This window comes from Calypte anna, chromosome 3 (assembly GCF_003957555.1).
Source record: "Calypte anna isolate BGI_N300 chromosome 3, bCalAnn1_v1.p, whole genome shotgun sequence".
In the NCBI taxonomy this organism is placed as follows: domain Eukaryota; kingdom Metazoa; phylum Chordata; class Aves; order Apodiformes; family Trochilidae; genus Calypte; species Calypte anna.
This window is the reverse complement of record NC_044246.1, coordinates 60,274,162-60,298,603: the sequence shown is the minus strand read 5'-3', so window position 1 is coordinate 60,298,603 and position 24,442 is coordinate 60,274,162. Positions and strand designations below refer to the sequence as shown.

General features: G+C 40.9%; 1 protein-coding gene across 1 annotated transcript in view; it reads left to right on the top strand.

The window, feature by feature from the left end:
- Window positions 1-8,707: 8,707 nt before the first annotated feature.
- ENPP1 (ectonucleotide pyrophosphatase/phosphodiesterase 1) overlaps window positions 8,708-24,442 on the top strand; it is a 53,687-nt gene continuing 37,952 nt past the window's right edge. Inside the window, exons 1-2 of the mRNA XM_030446961.1 lie at window positions 8,708-8,899; window positions 23,152-23,224. Coding sequence (XP_030302821.1) covers window positions 8,708-8,899; window positions 23,152-23,224 — 265 coding nt within the window. The remainder of the gene's footprint in view (window positions 8,900-23,151; window positions 23,225-24,442) is intronic.

Sequence of the window (24,442 nt, the reverse complement as noted above, 5' to 3'; positions counted from 1 at the left end):
ACAATTCTAGTCAGTTTACTTCAAGATCATTTTAGAGCTCTAGAATGAATGATTAATTAAAATTTATAAAAAGATGTTTTCTTGAAGAGCTTTCAAAAGTCTTTGTGCACAAGCCTCTCAGGATTGCAAAACCAGACGTCCAGTGAAGGCTGTGATGGTCAGGACTCCATAAACATGGAGTATTTATTGTTGTTGCTACTATGAAGCACAGAAATGCCACAGCTACTAAAATTACTTGGAGGCCTTATGGATGTCATTTTACAGAAGGTAAATTTGATCCAGACACCAAAATGTTTTCATTAGGTGTTCTGTTTTAAGGAATGTGACAATCTCTTAGGCTTACAATGCTTGCATATACAGCATCAAAAATCAGATTAATGAAAAACAGCATCTGCATCACTGGAAAAAAAAAAGAAAAAAAAAAGACACCACTTGTACTCTCTTTCCTCCCAAGTGCTTTTCTCTCAAGATCAAGATCTTTTGAGTTTTAGCTCTAGTGTTTTCCAGTTTGTCTTAACACTGTACTTCTCTAGTATGTCAATGATGTTAATTTAATGTTAATAATGTTCAAACTCCTGTCTCATGCTTTCAGTAGCTTGGTCTTTTGGTTTTTTTTCTTTCTGAAAGGACTAACAAATGGCACTTCTCTCATTATGCCTGCACACAGTGTTTTAATTGTTTGTGTGGATTTAATTAATATCATATTTTACAATACCAGATATTTTCTTAAATGTGAAACAAGTTCCTTGTTCCTTGTTGATCATTTGTGGTCTGTTAAACACTGGAAGAAACAACTTGCATTATGAAAATAATTTTTTTTTCATTATAGTTTAGAGAAGCCAGTCTCAAAGCATTATTCTGGGTATTTTCAAAAGTAAAGACCTTTTCCAGAATTTTATTTTGGTGACATTTTAGTACGTTCATATGAAATAGATGTTGCTCCAGCAGTGAAATACAAACTTGGCATTCTTTGCATGTGCTTTTAGGTAAAAGGTAGTGAGGTATAGAACTTTCTCAAATTGCATTGACCTTTTTATTTTAAATAATGACAAGGTATACTAAAATTTAAAGAGGTATTTCTTCAGGTACTAATAATTAAACTGCAAGACTTCCTACTGTAGAAGGAGGTAGATGATAAAAGTGTGCATGTGTTCAAGAAATGATTAGACATGGTGAAAATTTTTCTCAGTATTTAACAGGAGACCTTTCCTTTGTCCCAAAAGTCTTCTCAACTGCAGATTCAAGACTTTTTTTTTAAGTGATTTAATACAGCAATTGTGCTCTTAGACACAAGTAAAGGTGGATTTCAAAACTGTCTATATGATTTAGGAATATAGATCTGTCTGATGTAAGATGTGCACCTCGAAGTTCTGTAGACATTTTTTCAATCCTCTGTCCCCATTTGACCACCTATTTGGAAATCCTTTTTTTTTTTTGTACTGAATCTTTTTCGTTTTGAGTTATGAAAAGTCAACGACAAGTTAGGAGATTTCTCCATGTGATTTATGGTGAGGCTGGGCTTTAGGAAAACATCTCACAGATTCAGGGTAGATGTCATTTCACAGTGACCTTTTAATGTTACATTCTGGATCACCAGGTTGCTATAGATGTCTTAACCAGAAATGGGTTATAAGGCAGGAAGTGAGGCATTGACTGTAGCATGTCAATATCATGGAGAGACCACTATCAATGAGAACACAAGTAAGCCTTCTGTTTATTTATCTAGTTTACATTGTAACACAGCATTTAACATTTAATGCTTTATCTTTAGATCACCTGATAGCTGGAGTGGATGTTACAGTACCTACCTACTCTCAGGTTTGAAAGCATTGCTTTTGATCTCACTAGAAGCAGCACTGCATTGACCCTCCAGGTCTTTGAAAAACCACTAGACTAGGTTACACAGTATCACAGCTTCATAGAATGGTTTCAGTTGGAAAGAACCTTAAAGATCCTCTAGTTCCAAGCCCCCTCCAAACATCTCGTGCTTCAGAAAGTCACACCTGCAACCCTCCTTTAGGGAAGGGCAGTCAAGACAGGTGATCAAAATGGACCAAATGGAGTATTCCATCCCATATGTGTCATACTTGGTATAAATCTGAGGGATCATGAGGGTCAACCCTTCTTTGCCTCTTCCTGTTTTCTTTGGCATCCTGGGAGGATTCTGTCCATTCATCTGCCTGTGGTCCTGATCCCTGCCACTCTGAATCTGCTGACTCCAGGAGTCCAGCCTGGGCTTTCCCAGGGCTGCCCTGCAGCCTCGGTGGTGACGTGAGAGTTATTGGTGGGGGGAAAATAGAGGGAGGAACGTGGTATCATTTTTATGTATATTTGTATATAATTAATGACTTTTCTTTCTTATCATTATCCCCCTGTAATCCAGAAGGAAACAGTCAGTGACCTACAGCTTGGACAGGGGCATTCTGCACTGGGTTAGGAACTGGCTGGAGGGCCGGGCCCAGAGAGTGGTGCTGAACGGGGCTGCATCCAGTTGGCAGCTGCTCACCAGTGGTGTCCCCCAGGGATCAGTGTTGGGCCCAGTTCTGTTCAATATCTTCATTGATGATTTAGATGAGGGGATTGAGTCCATCATCAGCAAATTTGCAGATGACACTAAGCTGGGGGGGAGTGTCAATCAGCTGGAAGGCAGGAGGGCTCTGCAGAGGGACCTGGACAGACTGGAGAGTTGGGCTGATTCCAACGGGATGAGGTTCAACACGGCCAAGTGCCGGGTCCTGCACTTTGGCCACAACAACCCCATGGGGAGCTCCAGGCTGGGCACACAGTGGCTGAGAGCAGCCAGGCAGAAAGGGACCTGTGAGTCTGGATTGGCAGGAAGCTGAACATGAGCCAACAGTGTGCCCAGGTAGCCAAGAAGGCCAATGGCATCCTGGCCTGGATCAGGAACAGCATGGCCAGCAGGTCCAAGGAAGTGATTCTGCCCCTGTACTCAGCGCTGGTGAGGCCACACCTCGAGTACTGTGTCCAGTTCTGGGCCCCTCAGTTCAGGAAGGATATCGAGGTCCTGGAGAGGGTCCAAAGGAGGGCAACTAGGCTGGTGAAGGGACTTGAGCACAGATCCTATGAGGAGAGGCTGAGGGAGCTGGGGGTGTTCAGCCTGGAGAAGAGGAGGCTCAGGGGAGACCTCATCGCTGTCTACAACTCCCTGAAAGGAGGGTGTAGCCAGGGGGGGTCGGTCACTTTTCCCAGGCAACTCTCAGCAAGACAAGAGGGCATGGTCTTAAGTTGTGCCGGGGGAGGTTTAGGTTGGACATTAGAAAGAATTTCTTTACCAAGAGGGTGATCAGGCATTGGAATGGGCTGCCCAGGGAAGTAGTGGATTCTGCGTCCCTGGAGATATTTAAAAAGAGACTGGATGTGGCACTCAGTGCCATGGTCTGGTAACTGCAGCGGTAGTGGATCAAGGGTTGGACTTGGTGATCTCAGAGGTCCCTTCCAACCCAGATGAATTTATGATTCTATGATTACATCTTATCTTATCATAATCTTTCTTAACATTACATTAAAGCTGTGAGGTTTAGTTTCCAACCCATATGTCTCTTTCCCTTATTCTCTCTCCTTTTTTTATCATGAGGGAGGGGGATTAAAGAGAGCATCTCTCATTTGGTTAATTGCCAGCCCAGTGTTCAACCGTGACAGTTCCTCAGTCTGTCCTCCTAGGAGAGGTGCTCCAGTCCTCTGATCATCTATGTGGCGTCCTCTGGACTTGATCCAAGAGCTCCATGTTCATTCATGTGTTGATGGCCCCAGAACTGGATACAGTACTCCAGGTGGGGTCCCATGAGACCAGAGTAGAGGGGAAGAATCACCTCCCTTGACCTGCTGGCCACACTTGTTTTGATGCAGCCCAGGACACAGCTGGCTTTCTGGGCTGCAAGTGTACATTGCTCATGTTAAGCTACTCATCTACCAGGCTTCTTATCAGTATTTTCCCTGGGTTTTTTTTTGTTTTTTTTTTTTTTTTTCCTCTCTCTCCTTCTTGTTGGTGTACACCCTACATTCCACAGGAGGTACAAACATATTCATCCTAGTAATAGGCTTGGCTTGTGCAGACCACTTACATATGGTTGGCAGATTAAGCACTAAAACTGTGTTTATTAGACAACATGCTGATGTTATTCATTATGCTAAAAACAGTATAATGAATGTCTGCTTGGGTATCATTATATTATTCAAACATACTGTGCTTCCCATCAAATACTGCCAATACTGTGTTAGGATTTTACAGTTTAAAAGTGTTTAGGCATTTTTTATATTATCAAATCAAAGCATTTTTATATAGCATAAAGAGACAGGCGATCACTGTCAAGCAAGTATTTCCAATTGCTAAAACGAGTTTTTAATTGTTTGCTTGTATTGTTGCCAGCAATCTGACAACTGTTAGATTAGCAGTTATTGCATTTGCAACAAACTATGCCAAACTAAGACTGAAAGGAGGCAGGATTATGCCATTTTTCCAATGACACAGGAAATACCAGGTGATCAGTTTATTATGCTTAGATCATATTTTTCTAGAAGATCAGTAAACAAGCCAAAAAATGGGTGATTCTTTGCAAACAGAGAAATAAATCTTCCTTTGTGCACTTACCAAAATGGGCATTTTGGACAGCAACATCAAGAACTTCTGCAACAAGTTGTTACAAAGGCCTAAGCATTTCTAAATTTTTTTCCAACAAAGAGACAATGTTATGGAAAGCTTAGAACCTGAGTCTTGCAGTGTGTGTCTTGAAACTTTACTTTGCCCTTGAGTGTAGTGAAATGAGGCAACCAGGTGCCACTAATTACCAGGGAGTGGGCATGAGCTTGTGTTAAGCCCACCTGTGCCTGATTAGGGCGGGCCCCAACTGCACATGAGCAGGATTAGGGGGCCAATAAAAGGTGAGGCCTGAGACACAGGCTCAGCTGAGTCCTGAGCAAGCTAGCAGAGAAGTTGGTTGAGTCTGGAGCAGTGGCACCGAGCCAGGCTAACCAGTCCTGAGGGCAACCAACTCAGGGCGCTGCCTGTGCGCTTCTGCTGGAATGCCTGTTGGATCTTGGAGCGCTGTGCCCTAAGAGAGGTTTGTCTTCCAGCATTTGAGTCTTGGATCTTTGCTTAGCTATGTACCACCCTTGATTCTGTTTTTACAGATATAAACCTGAAAAACACAGTTCAGTCCACACAGTTTTATGTGTCCATAGATTCAATGGCATTTCTGTCTTCATTTTAAATGTTACTGCCAGACACAATAAAACAGATACACCTCCAGTTTCATTTGTCACTTTGATTAAGGATTTCTTACATTTTCATAAAGTTTTAGACATACTTTGAATGCTAAAAAAAAAACCAACAAACCTGCCCACGAAGGTATCTCAAAACCTAAGATAACTGCAAGTTTCTCATTGATTTTTAGGATAGTTTACAATGCAGCTCTCATGTAATGATATCAAAGAAGTCTGCGCAGCAGGAGCTGAGAAACAGAGCTTTATCAGCTCCATGAGGTGGACAGTCCAGTATTACATTGAGCATCAATGCTCCTTAAAAGCTTGAGGCTTTTAGAACTTGTGGAGTTCCTGGCTTCTATGGGCCTGCTAGTTTCTATGGCTACAGAAATTTTGCTGGGGATTAGAGACAAAGCAACATGAAACAGTCACCACAGAGAGAAGGTTTATAGGGAAATTTAAGATTCAAGACCCAGCTGGAACTGATTATTACAGGCAACCTTGCATGATGAGAGGACTCCTCCTGCAAGCTCAGTCTGTCCTCCTGCTGTGAGAGCAGCAAGGGTCTCCACACTCTGGCTGGAGTAAGCAGAAAAAACACTCATGCAGCAAAGTGCAATCTACACCTTCTGTAGCTAGCCCATAGCTCCTGTTTGTTCCATAGCCACCTCACAAACTGGGGTCAGATGAGGGTTATGCAGATATTTGTTGTTTATAAAATCATAGATGGTTTTTTTTTTTGGTTGGAAAAGACCTTTTAAATCATCAAATCCAGCCATAAACCTATCACTGCCAACTCCATCACTAAATCATGTCTCTAAGCACCACATTGACACATCTTTTAAATACCTCCAGGGATGGTGACTCAACCACTTCCCTGGGTGGCCAGTTCCAGTCCTTGACAACACTTTCAGTAAATAAATTTTTCCTAATACCCAATCTAAACCTCTCCTGTCAGAACTTGAGGCTGTTTCCTCTTGCTCTGTCACTTATTACTGGGGAGAAGAGACCCATACCCACCTCACTATAACCTCCTCTCATGTAGTTGCAGAGTGATAAGGTCTCCCTTCAGCTGCCCTTTTTCCAGGCTCAACAACTCCATCTTCTCCTCATAAAACTTAGGCTCAAGACCCCTCACCAGTCCTGTTGCTCTTTGGATCTGCTCCAGCACCTCAAATGCCCTTCTTGTAATGAGGGGCTCAAATCTGAACACAGTCCTCAAGGTGCAGTCTCACCAGTGCCCAGTACAGAGGGACAATCACTTCCCTAGTCCTGCTGGCCAGAAACAAGCATTTGGTGGAGATTTATTGAGATAAAAAAAATCCAAGTGTCAGAAGCTCTGACATGTCAGCAGCACGGAAAACACACTATGTTTACCTTTCTCTTTTGTATTTGTTTGTCTTCCCTGAAGCTGCTAAAAGCCAAATAATAACTTAAAATTGATAATCTCTGATTATTCCCTTTTACAGATAATGCTTGGAAGCATGAAGCTGGTGTTGCTGCTGTTCTCCTTTGACATTTGGTGAGTCAGCCTGACCCAGTCACAGCTGGAGCTGGCAGCTGTGTTGGTAGCAGCCCTGGCTTCCTCAAAAGCTTTCTCAGTCTCTGTTGAAATGGCCACAGCCAATTCTTTGAAATTTGGATTTGCACCCTCACTAATCCCTGCAATTAACTTATTGCACAATGACGTCTTTTGTCACAGATTTGTTAAAATTGTATTGACTGCTATTTAACAATCTCCCCCCAAAGAGATCAAGCAAGCATCTGTAGATTTCTGAAGGTTTAATATTGGAAAGATTTTTGTCTCTTCTCCCAGTATTCAACAGAAAAGACTTTTCATCCAATTTCTTCTGCATCAAAACTTAGTTCTTTCTGGCTTTCCATTCTCCTCTTGTCTAGAGTCCCTCGACACCCTGTCAGTCAACTGACATGAGTGTACTTCTCAGTGGCAGGTTAATTATTTTCCATGCTAGTTAATTATTTTACACTCTTAGCATAAAGCACCTTAACTGTTTGTATTGACAGAGTAAGAAATGATAAAATTGAGGTTGGTCCACGAATATACATGGAAAAGTAACCATAAACTAAGTTACTGAATTAACAACCTAGAAGACTGCATTCTTGGAGCCTCATTAGATGCCAACAGGTACATGCAAGCAGCTCTGCAGTAACCTTCAATGTGCCGTGAGCTGCAGTAGCAAGACAGACCAGCAGTTTTGTAAATGCTTCATCTTTACTATTATTTTTAAAGGAAAATTGTGGCAAGCTTGACTGTGCAGCTCATCTAAAACAGAAAACAGAGCAACATTTTGACAGGGATCAAAATCATTCCTAAAGTAAATTTTCTTCTAACCGTAGCTATTTTTCAGGAAAAAAATTGATTTAGTCAGAAACTATGGATGCGTCACCATTTTCTGAATAAATTGAGTTAAATTAAATCTGCTGTAGACTTCTCAAGCCCTAGGAGATGAAAACTATCACATTACAAGTAAAGAGTAAGTCAAAAGTCAGTATTCTCAATTATACATATTACAATAACTTGAGAAATAATGGAAAACAAGCTACTTTTAGCAATTTTGATCTTAAGCATACTTTGTGAGTCTTGAAGCTACTGAAAGTTCCCACATCTCTCAGAGGAAGAGTAATATGCTCCCTGGGGGCCGTAGGTGTGCTGTACAGTACCTCCAGTGACAGCCATACCCACACACGCCGGTCAAACTGGCTTTCCCCACGGGCAGACAGGGTCGGTAAGAATGCCGTCAGCTCACCTCCCCACCTTGCCGAACAGCACTTTGGTGAGAACGAGTGGCAGGGGGACAACGGAGCATCGCGGCGCCGATCAAAACACAAACCCCGCGAGGGAACCCGAAGGTGAACCGCGTCCTAATGACACTTTCAGCCTCCGAGCACGGCCTGGCCTGGCATCAGTTAACCCAAGTCACCCCAAATCAGAAGAATTCGTCTCCTGAAAGGGGGACGTGCCCCTGGAAGGGCAATGCGGCCGCCTCCTGAGCCCCCGCACCGGAGCCCCCCGGGGGGCGTTTCTGCTGGGGGCCCAGCGAGCACAGGGTGGGCGGGAGGTGAAGCCCCCTCCCCAGGAAGGGGCGAAGCAGAGAGAGAGAACCCCTTGCAGCCTGCGGAGGAGCCCAGCAGCCGGCAATAAAGCACCGACGAGCAGAGCTCGGGATGCAAACACGCACCGGGGGCTGCCTGCGTGATTCTACCGGCACCGGTACCCTCCGCCCCCGCGCACACCTGTGCCAGGGCCGACGGGCGGGTTCGGGGAAGGCCGCGGCACCGCCTCCGCCCGCATACCGCGGTGAGGGTCGCGCAGCGGAAACTTTCTCCGCTGGCTGGTAAACACGGCTGCCGGCGGGGGAGCGGGGGCCGCGGGTTCCCGGGCTGGGCGGGGCCGGGTCCGGGTCCGGGCCGCCACGCCAATAAAAAGCCGAGTCGGCGGCGGGCAAAGGGTAGAGCTGCGGGGACCATGCAGGGTAACGGGCAGCAAGCGGCGGCGGGGAAAGGTCTTGAGGAACACCTCGGCGGGATAGGGGCGGCCGATGGCGGGCTGCAGGCTGCTGCCGTGCCCATGCTGCCGGCCATGGAGGTGGCCGAGGAGCCGGAGAAAGCTCCGGGTGGTAAGAGCAAGGACCCCAACACCTACAAAGTGCTCTCCCTGGTAAGGGGCTGAGGGGGCCCGCAGTTCTGGCGGCGGTGGGGGAGTGGGTGTCAGACCTCGGCCCGGGCTTAGCGGGGCGGAGGGTGCCTGAGGTGTGGGCAGGTGCGGCCGGGGCAGGTGTGGCGGCCGCCGGGCTGGGGGCGGCACATGGAGCCCCCCCGGGAGAGGGTTGACCTGGAGGGGCCCTCCGAGCCTCTCGGGGAGGGGAGGGAGAAGAGGGGTCTCTCCCGCCGTTCTGGAGCGGCAGTGGGGCAGGGAAACACCCGTGGGCCCTCGGGGTGCCCGGGGACGGCTCCTCCCTTTCTGCCTCGGGAGGGAGCTTCGGGCAGGAGTGGGGCTTGTGGGTTATCGCTTACAGGCGGCAGCCTGCCTGAAAGGGTCAGGGGGGGAGGAGGTTTCAGTGGATTTGTTTTACTCTCCTGATAGCGCTGCGGGTTGAATGGTCTCGGTTCTTGTGTAGCGCTAATGGTCGTCACGTATTCCATCCTGTGGTTTTAGGTGTTGGGTGCCGCGAACACGCAAGGGGGGGGAAAAACCCACCAAAAACCAAACCAAACCAAAAATGTGTTTAAGCAGGAAAATTTGGCTGGAAAAAGTAAAAAATGTTTTAAGACCTGACAGGACAGAGAAAGTATAAAAACTGGTTTTCCCATCATTTTGAAGTGCTGTAGAGTGAAAGTTGCCTCCCAGGGGTGCTTGGAGGCACTCAGCCCTGGTTTGGAGGCCCTGGTGGGCAAAGCCATTGTTAGCAGGTAGGTCACTTTCCAGTTTTAGCCACGCTGCTGTATTATAATTATCTTCCCTGTAGAGATGTGGAAATAAGACCTTCCAGACTGCCTGGAGTGATCATTATGAGGCTAAAATCATTATCAAGGTGAAAGAACTCCAGCATTTTTGGAAGGAAGCTTCAGTACAGCTGCAGCAGACTTTATGACCTGCATCTATATCCATAAGTAATCCTCTTGATACATTAAAGTGTAAGGATGGAGGTGCCTTTCCAAAATTACCTACAGCTTTGTAATCCTGTTACAATTTCAAATGAGCCATCCATCATATTGTAGCAGCTAGGTGTTGGTCATAACTTCTGATGTAATGGGTTGTAAATTTCATGTTGAGGTTTGTCAGAACATTATCAAAGTTCATGTAATGGTCTGTGGTTGTCTCCATCTAGAATTTTTATTGGAAACTGTTCTGATCAAAAGTCCTCTTAAATGAAGTTAGTGGTTTGTAGTTTAGTTTATTACTTTATCTTCAGGAGGGTAGGTTGTGCCATAAAAGCTGTTGCAGTTGAATGACAAAAACAGTCCGGCTAGTTTCAGTCTTAGAGGTAGGTAGTTATTGTGAAAAATAATAATATAGTATTTAAAGCCTAATGTTGTTGCTCAGAGCTTTTCAGGCTGTCATGCAGTGGAATTTTAGAGATGCCTAACCACTTCATTCTTAAGTTGAGTATAAGTTAAAGTGCTTACTGAACTATGTCATTATTTTTCAAACCATAGCTGTTCCCTGATAATTGGCAACACAATTATCTAAATTGCTGACTAAATTGTCAAAGTGAAGTATATGTCATCTATACAGAAATAATTTAAAACTTCTAAATATAAATGACCACACAGCATTGTTTTCAGCCATTGCAGACACTGATATAACTTGAAATATTCAGAGAGTACTTGAAAAAAAATTTAAATACTGCTGATGATGCTGGATTGAGTAAAACAAGAATGTGTTTAACATCAACATCATGTTAGAAAATGGAAAGCTGGAGCTGGAAATGAGTTCTTTCTCACAAGCCAATGTGTTTTATAATGCATTGCTGATGTCGATGTAAGAAAAGTGAGTAGGCATCTGGTACTTTGTGTTGGGCAGTGTGAAACTAAAACCCTGACACTGTGTGGATCAGCAGGTAAACTCCCTTTGCCTGCATCTAACCTATTTGCAGGCACCATTGCTTCCTTTACTTTGTTAGATAAAAATAAATCTGATTTCAGCTAAGTTTGAATTTCTTGTAAAAACTGGTAAGTGCATTTCTGGTGATGAGAAAGTACTTGTGTTACTTTTTTTCATTTTTCTTGAAAGCACAGACTTTTCTTTTTTCCCTGTTCCCAGCTGTGTGCCTGCCACTTGCAGGTATCTGTACAGTTTGTGAACACAACCTTGATGTTCCCAGCTTCTGTCCATAAGCTGACCTCACCACTGTAGAGAGGAACTGCAGTTTGCATGTACAAAATGTTGTACCATGTGGACTGTACCCCGGGGTTTTGTTGGTTGCTCCAGAAGCCTCTGTGCTATATGGCTGTACTTGTTAATTAAGGTTGAGGGAGGATGTAGGTAGAGAAGGAAGCAATATAGAGTCACCTTCACTTCTAGCAGAGCTTGTTGTGGCAGGCTTAATTTTAGTTCAGCTGTAGGTTTTCATGCCATGCAGTTTTTTCTTCTGTTGCAGTTACACAGGAAGGATTCCCCAAATGGTGAAACAAGCCCACAGGGGTTTACTAACCCATGATGCTTACCTAAGACGACAAAATGAAAACATCCAGCTTTAAGTAACTGTGAGAGAGAACGATAATTTTTATCTATTTGTGTAACTTCTGTGCACAGCTTTTCATTTAGTGCACAGCATTTTCATTTAGCACAGCTTTAGGCCCATTTTCTGAGCTGTTAACTTTTGTCCCTCATGGCCCCTCTGGTGTCTGCCTCTTTGTAGCCTCTCCAAGGCTGCCCTGCTGCCAATGTGTGACTGAGCAGTGTGCTACTTACCAAGAGCAGTGTCACTCTTGCTTAGGTTTGAGGTTTTCTTGCAGTGAGTCTCAGGCGTTACATTTTGGTCTGATTCACTCATTCCAATAAAACAAAATTTTCCATGCATTTGTAACAGCTGAAACATTGAGGGAAAGGTAACAAAATAGACAGTGTTTCTTTTAAACAGTTTCAGAATTGGAAAACTCATTTCAACTGACACTTTTGTTAGAGAATTTCTTAAGGAGTTTTTTGCAGCTGGAGATGTCATGAATATGTGAATATATGAAAAATAATATGGACTTTACCTGAAATCTTTAGAGGAAACCAACATTTTTAATGTCTTTATCAAAAGAGTAACTTAAGCATTCCGGAGTGCATAAAGGTAGTAAATCGTGAAGCTTTAAAGAAAGGCTGTGGGAATACACTTAAAATATTTGTGAGGCTGGGATTAGTTTTGCCTTGTACTTTTCATTAAGGCAGTTCAGGTTGTGCTGTGTGGCTTTTTTTGTTTGTTTGTTTGTTTTTAAGAGTAGTGTGTTATGTCCAGCATTAGAGTCTTCTGAATTGCCCTCTGCAGTACACAAAGAGTATGAACAACTTGTGTAATGCCTGTGAATTAAAACAGTTTTACTTAACAAATTAAGACAGTGTAACCCTTGGTGCCTACTTCCAGAAAGCTGCTCTGTGTTTTGCAGCTGGCAGGAAGTGCAGTGAGAAGCAATCCATGCAATGTGGTTGCGGTCCTGTAGGTTTGGTTACCTTTTCTTTTGGATGTTTAGTGAGCTCTTTATCAGCCTGAGAATCAGGCTAAGGCAGTGTGGGACAAAGCCTTGTAATCACCTGTAATCTGAAGCCAGTGAAGGATACTGTGATAAAGATGGCATCCTTGGGAGACTTTGCACGGAGCTTGGTTGTCTCTTTATCTAGCAGTGAAAGATAAGTGTGCTGGGCTATACCCAGGGACTGGTAAAAAGAAATTCTTTTTCCTCATACTCAGCACTTGTTAGATCCCACCTGGAATGCAGTCCTGAAAGTGTTTCACCAATTTCTTCCAAAATAATCTATAGCTGCTGACTTTCTGCTGGTACAGGGAAAGATGGGTGTGCTATGTCAGGGGTTTGAAGCCAGCTGTGGGTGTGCATATTTGTTTGGTTTTTTTATTGGCTTGTTTTTTTGCTTCCCCCACAGAGATGGTGTGGAAACAACCCTTTCTTAAGTAGGTGTCTCAAAAATTATGTGCCTGTTTGGTTATTTTAATGCTGATTGTTTTCCTCCTACACATGTTTGAAGATGCCCGAAGCTTTGTATAAGCTAGTTTTTTTTTAAATCATTTCTATATTATTTTTTCAGTAAAGATGCAAAATATCTATGCAATTCTTTATTTGATAAACTTGCCAGCTTAATTTTGCTTTTTCTCTGCATCTACTAGAGAGAAGAGAGAAGGGAAGATGAGGAGTACTTGGTGAGAGAGCAGGTGGGAAATGAGTTGGACTTGAAGTACTGTGCTGGCCCAGACACTTCAAAGACTTGCTCTTGTTTCCAGTTTGGGCTCCTGAGTGGGGTGCGATTATTGGATGAACTCATCTGTCTTCTGCTGCTGTGCACTTGCTATGTGGTCTTGATTCCCAAGGAAAGACTGGGTAGAAAGCTGGTCCCAAATTAATGTGTTTTGCCTTTATGCTCATCAGACAGGCTTGGGGATTAATGTAACTCATGTGAGGAGAGGGAGGACAATGACAGGAAAATATCTGTAACCAAATCTTGTTTGTTTCATGATTATTGACATTAGCCAACTTCAGCATGGGTGTTTTTATGGTTATCAGTTAATTCTCAAGCACTGGATTCAAAGACACTGTATTTTGTGCCCAAGTTTGGGAGTCCTGGGTGCCATGTTTATCCTTTCCTCTGATCTTTTTTGCCCCATAGTAAGTAATTTAATTTCAGCTTTTTTTGCTGTATGCACATTACCTTTTCCTTTTCAGTAAGGAAAAGTCCTTCCTGAAATTACTTGCCCCTGTAAGAGTGCTGGATGGAGCTTTTGTGTTCCAAGGAAATCCATGCAGTTTAACATTAATAAAGTGGAATTATAAAATTAATGAAGTAAATTTAGGGAATCACTATTGGGCAATTTAAATATTTTTAGCTTCAAACATCTTTAGGTGAAATGTGAGGTAAAAAATGACTGTTACAGGATAACTGTAGTTTTAAGAGACTTAAGTGCTTTTTGGTTCAGAAATACTAAAGCAGTTCTTGGCCAATTCCCAACATTTTCATATTCTATAGAAAACTCTATTCCAGTGTTTGGAAACAAGCTTGCTTTGAATTCTGAAGATGCTGCAAAAAATAGCATTTGACAAGATTTTTAAAATTTTATTTGTTGTTAGTATTGTAACTGCATCTAATTACAATAAAGTTGTAACTATAAATACATCCAATAAGTTCATTGTTACCCAATTTAATAAAATAGGGTTTGATGAATTTAATGTTTCTCTTAAGTCAAGTAATTTTTAAAAGAAGACTAGGCAAATAATTCTCATTCTAGACAAGGAGCTGTAAATCTGCAGTTTTTTTCACCCTTCAAGTGGGTCATGTTGGGTGTTGAAGACAAAAATCATAGTCTTGCTTTCATGCAGTAAAAAGCTAAAAAATATGTAGCTATTTTAACTCTGGAAGGTTTCCAGGGTATTCTTGCTTTACTTGCAGTTTACTTCACAGGGCTTGTCATCCTATCTTGTCCTACATGAGAGTAGCTGATAAGTTATGAAAAATATCTGAAGAAACACTTGCGAGAATTGTTAAAAAAAAAACAACCCACTTACATTAGCATCTTCCCCAAGGGAGAGCAGGGACTGCATTTGTTTAAAACTGTACTCAAAATTAATTTTAAATTTTATTGCCAAATTATGCTGAATCTGGGTGGGAATATGCCATGGTGTGACTGTGACTTAGCTAAACACACCTCCTCTCACTGTAAGCTCTGTAGTTTAGGTGTTGCTTTCAGCACAGACAGAACAGCATGTTAGTTCAGGACAAGCTGCAAGAAACTCGTGTAGCTGAGCTTGGAGGATTCAAACCATCTGGAAGGTTTTGGTCACCCCCTCGGAGTGCAATGTGTGAGTGCTTCTGGCTTCCTGGATTGCAGCTGGAGTGTAGAGCTTGGAACAGGCTGAAATACGCCCAGCTGTGTCACTTGTGTGCTTCTGTCAGTACTGCTGGCTGGTTGTCTGCCTGAAAACAGCCTCACGCCTAGGAATTCAGGTGTTGTCTGTCTGATGATGGATCAGCCATTTGGTCCATTCAGGCAAAACAAATGAGTTATTTGGGCCATGATTAGTGACCCGTTTGCTCAGACTGCCTGCTTGAGAATTTGGAGCTCTGACTCAATCCAAACCTTAGGGTTTTCAGTACTTTAATTTTGAAAGGATAGTCTTTATAGTACCTGAGAGGTGGTGTCGGGTACCAGATGAGGGCATGACATGCTGAAAGAGAAGGTAAAACTGTAACTGAGTGTGACAAGAAGGCAGACATGGGCACCTAATCACGCAATCAGATGGCTTGGAAAGGACTTCTGAGATCATCAAGTCCAACCTGTGACCCACTACTGCCCTGGTTACTAGACCATGGCACTGAGTGCCACATCCAGTCTCAAAAACCTCCAGGGATGCAGAGTCTACCCTTCCCCCCCCTCCAGCACAGCCTGTTCCAAAGTCTGATCACCATCTCTGTAAAGAATGTTTTCCTAATATCTAACCTGAACCTCCCTTGGCAGGCTTAAGACCATGCCCTCTTGCCTTATTGATAGCTGCCTATCAGTAAAGTAGTCAGTCTTACTGTACCTGAAAAAGGTGAGGAAAGCAGATTTGGGTATGCTAGCTAGGTTCAGCTAGCAGTCCGTATTGTCAGAAAAGTGTATAGTGATGAGGCAGATCCAAGGAAGGGAGGAATTAAGCCTGTGAGTTAGGATCAGTGACAGTACTTAGCCAGGGTGAATGTGACTGCAGTGTGGCTGTAACACAGCTCAGGCAAGCAGCAGAGGCAAGAACTAGCTAAAAAAAAGGGGAGGGCTGACTTTGCTGAGGCTTCTAGGTTTTTGTTGAAGAGCTGTCTTCAAGGCTGGTTGAGGTTTCCCAAGCAGTGCTCTCAGCTGTATTGGAGATCTGGCCCCAAGAACAGGCAATGAAACTCCTGGGAGATGAGAGTGTGGAATTGGTCCAAGCACCACTTTCACGTAGTTCTGCATGGCTCTCTGATACTAAAATAATACAGAATGCATTAATAATTTAAATGGATAGACTTCATAGGAAGATAATTAACTTGAATTCAGAACAACTTAATTACAGTCCTAAAACTTGGGTTTTGGTCAAGGCCAAAGAAATGAAAATTATGCAAGGCTTCCTTCCAACTCCTAGTCTTCAAAATTTTTCTGTGACATTCTTTCACTAGTATCAACAGAATTACACAAGGTTTGAATTGTTCTGGTTTGACTTGCTGTGGAAGCTGTGCTGTTGCTTTCAGCTGAAAGGAGGAATGGAGCAAATTAAGGGATTTGAAAACATAAAAGTTTCTCATCTTAGAGCTGGTATTAGAAATTAATATGTTGGCAAACATTGCTGTGACCATATGCTATGGGCAGTAGGCAAATACTTGTTCTAAAGATTGTTCTATCTGACAGAATTCTGCAATGTGCTGTATCACAGTAGTGTTCACTTTGAATGAATTAGTAGCTAATAGAGTTTTCAGTGAAGGTATTTTGTAATAAATACTAGAATGATATTTTGAAGATAGGAAATGCATCAAAACAATCTAAAAATATAATTTCTGCACTGAAAATCAGAAGGCATTTTTATGAACAGGTCAGCCATATGAAGTTTCCCCTAAGAATATTTACAAGACAGCAGTATTGTAAATGGGATGTGGAAGGCAAAGTAAAGTAGTCTAAGTAAGGACTTGTGGAAAATGGGCTATTGTTTAACTGTTCAACACTGAATAAGTTACTGAAGGAGAAAAGCGAGGTAATAAGGAAAGGATAGTAATAAAAAAATTTTTGTTTCTGAAGAGACTCAGGTGAGTTTCAATGTCAGTTCTACTGTATAATGACAGACTCTTCTTGTTACAGCTTTTGTGAAAGTACTATAAATTGGAACACCTTTAGGTTAATTGCTGAAAGGGGAGTTTTGGTACAGGAAGATCATGGAGGTGGCTGAAATCCATATCGTCCAGTTTGGCTTTTACTCACGGGTGAAGCACAGCTTGCTTGGACAACAGGTTTGGGTTGGCATAGCACTGACAGTTTCTTCTCTTTTGATGTAACCATGGATTCCTGTGTGATTTCCCCTCAAGCAGATGACATAAGGGGGTCTGTCTTCTGTGTTCAAAGTATTCTGTATTGAATAAAAGAATTGTTTGAAAATACATTATATACTTTCTCAAATCATGAAAAGCTTTCCATCTGTTTTTTAAGCAGCTGTTTAAATAGTTGGTAAATAGCTGTTTAAATAGCTGCTATCTTTTCTGTGAAATTAACCACAAGTTACATTTTCTCCTTTCCGAATAGTGTATAGTTGCACTTTAGTTTTTCTCTAAGCTGTCTGGTGACATAAAATGCACAGCAAAACAAAACATTGAGGCATAAAATGTGTATGCTTTGATAACAGCTCATGTGTTAATGTCTTCCAGGAAAATATGCACCTGTAAAGTTGGAGAAGCAACAAATGAGAAAAGTATATCCTAGCTGACAGATGCTAACCCTTCTGTCTTTTTGTCTTTTGTATGTTTAAAAACAAATTGTTTTGGAAGGTATTTAGAAAGCTGTAGTATGATAATGCCCTCAGCTGATAATTCCCTGCTGAATTAAGAGTTATCACTTTTTTGGTAAGCTTCATGCTGGCTTTTTATAGTATCTTGCAGTGTCTTGAGCTACCTTTAAAACATTCTTGTCCTTTGAATGATCTTAAGTTGCAATAATATGTATTAACAGTATTAAGATTGAAGAGAAACAGTGAGAGTAGTCCTTTTGTGTGATGCTTTGAGACAAAGAATCTCTGTACATATTTAGAGTAAATTTGCTTTTTAGCTCTGAAAAGTTTTTGGGTGTAAGCTCCAGCTTTTCCATCTACTGACATTGAGATAATTCAGTCACCTTCAGTGTTTCAGAACAACCAGTTCCTGAGAGCCTTAGCAACTTTCCCCCTCAGTTCTAGGTGTGGAATGTGGATCAACAGAAGCAGGTCTTTGAAGAGCATAAAAATATTTACAAATGTGGAAAGTAGAGTTGAGTGATGCAAGAAGGAGGTGGTGCACTTGTTTCAGTTCTGATAACTTTTTTTTAGGTGATTTACTTAGCTATGTAGCTGTGCTTGTGTGACTGAAGTATCTACCTCCTTTCAGTTTAGTAAACTTCATTAAATATCTCCTGCTTTTGAATAAAACTAAGCTGTTGGGAGGTTATCCCTGTTTAAAAATAACTTTTACAAGCATGAGTAAGTGTTCCACTGCCCCTGGCAAGGCTGGATATGGTTTTTTTTTGTTTTTTATTTTTTCTGTACAGTATGGTTTCTGCATTTTTAATAACATCCTGCTGTTTTAATGCAGTGACTCTGTTCCTACTCCAAATTATTTATTGGTATGTCCATTACACGTTTGCAGATTTAATTCTTTCTCAAAGATATTTTGGTGTTAAGATAGCAGTCATTAGTCATCATCCTAGGTGCACAAATGTTGAAAACATAATATGCTGTTCATGGATCCCAGTGGTTTTGGAAAATTCCGTGGGTTTCTGTAATACTGGCATTACAGATCCAGCCTAGACAATCTCCTTTCATAGATAGACATAATGCAACTGTCAGAGTCAATCATGGAGATTAGAATGGAAAAGCACTACTTTGCATTGCTTCTTTCTTAACTGGGTAGTTGTTTTTGGATTAGACCTTGGAGTGACAAGTTTTGTTGGCCATGGAAAACCAGGGATAAAAAAGGAAGATGGAAAGCAGCTGACTACACAGTAGGCAAAGAGTGAGGAGGAAGATTAACACAGGAAGAAACTTAATTCAGAATTATTCTTTTTTTAAAAGAAATGTTCATGTTCTTTGCCAAAGAAAATGCAAATAGAAGAGCAGAGGGGGAGAAGGGGAGATGGACCAAACTAGGGAAGAGTGGAGAGAAAGGCACAGTAGCACTGGCTATTTAAAGGAAGAGTAAAATAAATAAAAGGAAAGGTGGCAGTAGATAAAGCTGGTGAGAGCTTTCTTGTGTTACTCAGACCCTATTCCAGCCTCTTTGGGATATGGTGCATTTAGCCTGTCTGATTGCTGGTTCTGTGGTTGTTTCAGCTACTCCCCAAAATCACTGCTGAGAAATTCCTTTCAGCTGCAGCTCTAGAGATGAGTGACAGAAGTGCTCCTGCACTCTAACCATGTTATCGTATTTTCATCTGCCCAGCTCAAAATAAAAGGCTTTTGAAATGTTTTTGGGATTGCAGTTTTCCAGACACTCAACCACCTATTCCCAACCATTATAATGTTTACAAAGCAAAGCTTTTATTGGTTCCTCCTACGTAAAGGAAGCAGTGATGGGACAGCTCTATCCCTAGATGACAATGTTTTTTTGATTCCAAAACAAACCTTCTAAAAAATATTTTTAAAACAAAAAAGGACACTTTATTCTCTACAGTTGTTACTGTGTTGGTTTGAAAACTTTTCTCAGTTATTATATTAAAACCAAATCTGACATTTTGTCCTAGCAGTGTCTCAAGTTACAGACTATAAAAAGTTCATGTGCTACTTCTGTGTGTAACCGGGACAGGTTCTTTATTTTTGTTTGCCATCCTGCTAAATGTTGGATTCCAATATTTTTCCTTAATTGTTCCTCTTTCTCAATTTTGTCTTTTGAGGGAAAGAATATGGGAGAAAGGGACAGAACAGGTAAGTTGTGTGGTGTGTTTTTTTGTTATTTTTTGTTTAAAAAAGACAGATTAAACCTTGTAGGCAGGCATTATGTTGACAGTGTGGCAGTAGCCACAGTAGATTTGAGTCTCATACTTGCAGTGGGATGCTGCAGAGTTCTACAAGGCTCTTGATACTAAACCTTAAATTACGTGTAAAGCTACTTGTCTTCCTGTAGACTAAAAAAAGCATATAATCTTCACACAGACAGCAGCATTCCAACCCTGAGCTACCTGAATGTAAAATAGTTCAGGTAATACTAGGAACCTGCCTGCTGTAGTGAGGTCCCATGTGGCAAGAAGCAAAAAAAAAAAAATAAATTACTCCTCATTTGCCCTGCAGCAGTGACATTCTGCAGCTGGGCAATCTTTAAAGCTAGTCTGAATATTTTTCATTACCTGCAGAGCTGATAATCTTAGATCCTTTCCACTGACAATAGCTCAACTACGAGTGTAACACCTCCTTGCTGTGCCTAGGCAGGAGTACCACTGCTGCTGGCCAGTGTTAGTTGCTCCTCAGTGTTCCAGCTGAACATTTGTGCCTTTTGCTTGGATAACAGCCACATGACTGAAACCATTCAGGCTCAAGATAAAGCTTTGATTCAAAGCCTTAAACACTAAGCTGCAATTACATGGTATAGTCTACTAGATTAGAATTTGCTGTCTCGGAACATTGTCAAATGCATGAGCTTTAAGCTTACTATTTTTGTCAAGCTTTTTTATTAAACATTGAAGAAGTAAAGAAGGAAGAAAAAGGGGTGGGGAGCTTTAGTGTTTTGCACTTTGTATTTTTAAGGCTAAAATTTAAACTGGTGGGACTAATGTTAAGAACATGAAGGCTTGAATGTGATGAGTCAATAGAAATTCCCAGGTATTTTGTTACAGATGGACATAGTGTACTGGGTAGGGACCTGGACAATGTTTTCTGTTGTATATATGTAAGAAATTGGAAGAGTAGAACTTGTTTGTAGTAGAGAGACAGAGACCATTTGCAATATGCTCTGGTTTGTGACGCTATGAAGTTCCAGAGTATTGCTTGCTGGAAAGACAGCCTGCCCTGTTGCATCAAGTAGCACTGCTTTTTTATAGCATTTCCTACCTAAAAGAACACCCCTATGCCTCAATGAACATAATCCTTTTGTTCTTTTGCTTGTTGGAATTAATTATGTTCATGAAAGTGTAAAACTGAGAATCTGGTACACAACACAAACGTGTGCTTTTTGTAACATTTTGTGCCAAAGTCTTAGGATTTTTTTTCTAAGAACTTTAGTCAGTATTTACCAGTTTTAGTTGGGAAAAATTATAATGCTACTGCTTCAGAGTGGGTTATGTTTAGATTTTGTTTTTGCAGTGCTTAAATCCCAATTAAAAATCATTTTTAAACATGTACTACATACAGTGGAGTTCCATATGGGAATGTTAACAGTCCCTTTAGTAGCACTGCAATATGTGTTTGTTAGAAGGATGTTTTAGGTGGTGTAAGTCCCATAGGTCACATAGCTATTTGAAGATATGGGAATAAAGCTCTTACAGATAGAGTAGGTGTGTTTTTGTTTGTTTTAAAGCATGTTTGTTGTTACCTTTTGGAGGACATTCTACTCTTTGATCTTAGTATCAGGGCCTGGTGGGAGTAGAGAAGCAGTTTATCATCACTGTAAAATAAAATGCTCTCAAGATGACTTCTTAAAAATAAATGAATCTATTTGTGATTTCCAAATAATAATGTCAGGACAATAACAAATTTTGCTCTCTCCCCTGATTTTTCTGGGCTTTGGCATCTGGCATGTGACGTGTTACTTGCCTAGCTGTTCACATGCTCTTATCTGGGTGGTATTTCATATGGAAGATTTCAAGGGTTCAGAACAATTTACATGAGAGGTAATGCTGTTGATACCAATATAAAAGAAAATGTCTTTGATTTTGCACATGTTAGTATATTGCTTAAGAATAAAAAGGCAAGTACATATGTCTGCAGTTTTTTTTCATTCTTTATAGCAGGTTTAATGGGGACTTACACTACAACTGATAGAAAGGTGAATCTGGGTGCATTCATAATGCTGTAATTTTTTATCCTTTTTCCCCTTCTTTGTTATTTCAAAGACTGATTTGAACTCAAAAGTACTTATTTCTCTACAAGACACAGTGTTACGTAATGTAAGATTCCAGACTCCTCTGCTTCAGAAATCTAGACCAAAATTTATCAGGCTCAGTATATAATTCTCTTTTTTCCTTCATGCTGTAAGTGTGCTATTTTGGCATTGACTAATATGGTTTGACGACTTGCACTTCATAAATCTAGAATAATATTTGAATTTCAATGCTATGCATTTCAGAAATCTCTTTCTTATTGTCTTTATTAACTGCTTAGTGTACGAAATTGTATAGTGAACTATGTATTTGTTAAAAGCAAACACAGGTAGTGTTTACTTCCTCAACTTCTAAGTATGTAAAAAACTTGAGAAATAATTAAATGCATTTTAAAATGGCATGAATTTTTGCTGTATGACATGATTCAGGCATCACACTAAAAAGTCTGACTCTGCAGCTTTTACTTATAGGAGAGGAGAAAAAAAGGGAGAAACTTTGTATAGGCATGCAGTTATTGAAGTACTGCTTGGAAGCAATTGATTCTGAGAAAAAAATTACCAGAAAGGTGCATGCTCTCCTATCTATGTCTTCCCTTAATAATGAGGAATAAGAAAGCTTGTGTTATTGCAGTGCATTCTCTTTCAGGACTTTTGACAAACTACCTTATTTATTTGACACTTGAATAGAAGATACATAAATACATTTTTCTCTGATCTCTTTAATTACTGTATACTCGTTGATAATATAAACACTTTAAGTTCTTATGGATCAAATCCAATACTTAGTGAAGATTAAAAGGAATCTTTCACTGTATTTGAGTGGGCATTATATCTTGCCCTAAAATCCTGGGCAAGGATAATAAGGTGGTTGTTCGATAACTTTAACATGTTCAGAATCCAAAACAAACATGACTGTAGTTTCTGGTCAGTGTACGACACTGTGGTCTGTCTAGTGTGACATCCCACAGTTGCTTACCATGGTATGGACCAACATTTTGTATGAACTGGAAGCTAGGAAGTGGGAAAAGGTTTTCCTGCCCAAGAAAATTATAGGTATCACTTAAGGGCCATGCACTCTGTTTGTAGTCTGGTCAGTGTCAAAACTTTCACCTTCTTCACTCCTCCTAGATTGTTCTAAGAAGTGTTGAATTAAAAGTGTTCTGTAGAACTGGTATATGGGTAACCATAAATATCCCAATTTTTTTGTTTGTGAGAAATAAATATATAGTCACGTCTACATAACTTGATAAGAAATGAAAAACGCAGGTGCAGTCTTGAGAATATTCATGTTTGTGCACCAATAATTAATTGCAAACAACACATCTACTTCTGTGAGGTGAAAACTGCTTGTGAAGGCAGTGAAATCAGCCTCCTAATATTTGTATTTATCAGTTTCAGTACAATTGTATAGCATTATAGGGAAAACTGGCTTTCAAAACCATTCAGCGGTCATGTAAAATTACTTTATTTTCCTTCCTGTCCTGCAGGTACTCTGTGTCTGCATGTTAACGACGATCCTAGGATGTATATTTGGCCTGAAGCCTAGCTGTTCAAAAGATGGTAACTAATATGCCTTTTATTCCGTAATATTTCCAAGCAATTCCTTCTTCTCTGTGTTTTTCCCCTTTTTGTAAATAGAAATATTCTATTAGCACAATACAACAGTTTCTTGCTGCAGAAAGAGGATTGGGCCTGTTGATTGAATTTTTAAGTTAGGGGGGAATGAAAATACCAGAAAATAAACCTTGAGGTGTACTCATTACTTTTGTGTATTCAGTTGAGATGTAGACTGATTCTGGCACGCAGAGTCTGGTTTGGCAGCTTCCATGTGTCCCAGCTGTCACTGTGGTGGTGTCACCTGGCTGGCTTTTCACAGTTCCCTATTAAAAAACCCACAAAAAAACACAAAACCCCAACAATTTTTATTTCATGTTGTCCTGGAACATTTGTTTTTCATCTTTTCCAGTCAATTATGGGGGGTGAAAAAAGTTTATTTTTTTTTTTACTGGTTAGAATGGTAGTCTGGAAATGTTCCTTGTGGAATTCCTCTGGCTGTTTTCTGTCCTGAAAAAAAGTGGGTTTTTTTTCAGTAGTTGAGTTTCTTCAGGTAGTAGGTTACAAGTAATATTTTAAGAAATCAAGCTTCACTTTCGGGATGATTATGTAGAATAATTTCAAAGTTGATCTGTTTAATAAAGTCTTACAATGATTTTTAGCCAAAATACAGATTATTTTCCCCTAGAATCTGTACAATCTGTTTTTTTCTTATTTTATTACAGCTTTGAAATGTTGGGTCATTATTATCTCATTTTCCTAATGTCACACACCTTGAGATTCTTGAGGAGCCAAAGATGAAAGTTTTACCTTACTCCCTTCTAGGGATTGCACAGGCTGAAATGGACCGACCAGCTACTAACGTGTTGTTAATGCATCATTCCATTACCAGTTTTTTTTTCCAAGGCAACCACAGTCTAGTGGAAGAATGCTATACCTTTTTTTACATTAAAAATTAAGCCAGTGAGCAGTTACACTTAAGTTTGTATCACCTATATCTGTTTTTTAACAGATAGTGCTCCTTAACCATGGTGCAACAGGATGTGGAACTGGGGCTTCAGGTCTTCTGATTTGTATGAAGACAGTCAGTCAAACATGGTGTTAAAGTGAGAAAGTTGAAAGCATAGCCAATGCACTCTAGATTCTAATTAATGCTTAGCTATTTCTAGAAAGTGGAGCATTGTCAGTCATGAAAATGAACATCAGTGTTCTCTGCAAAATAAT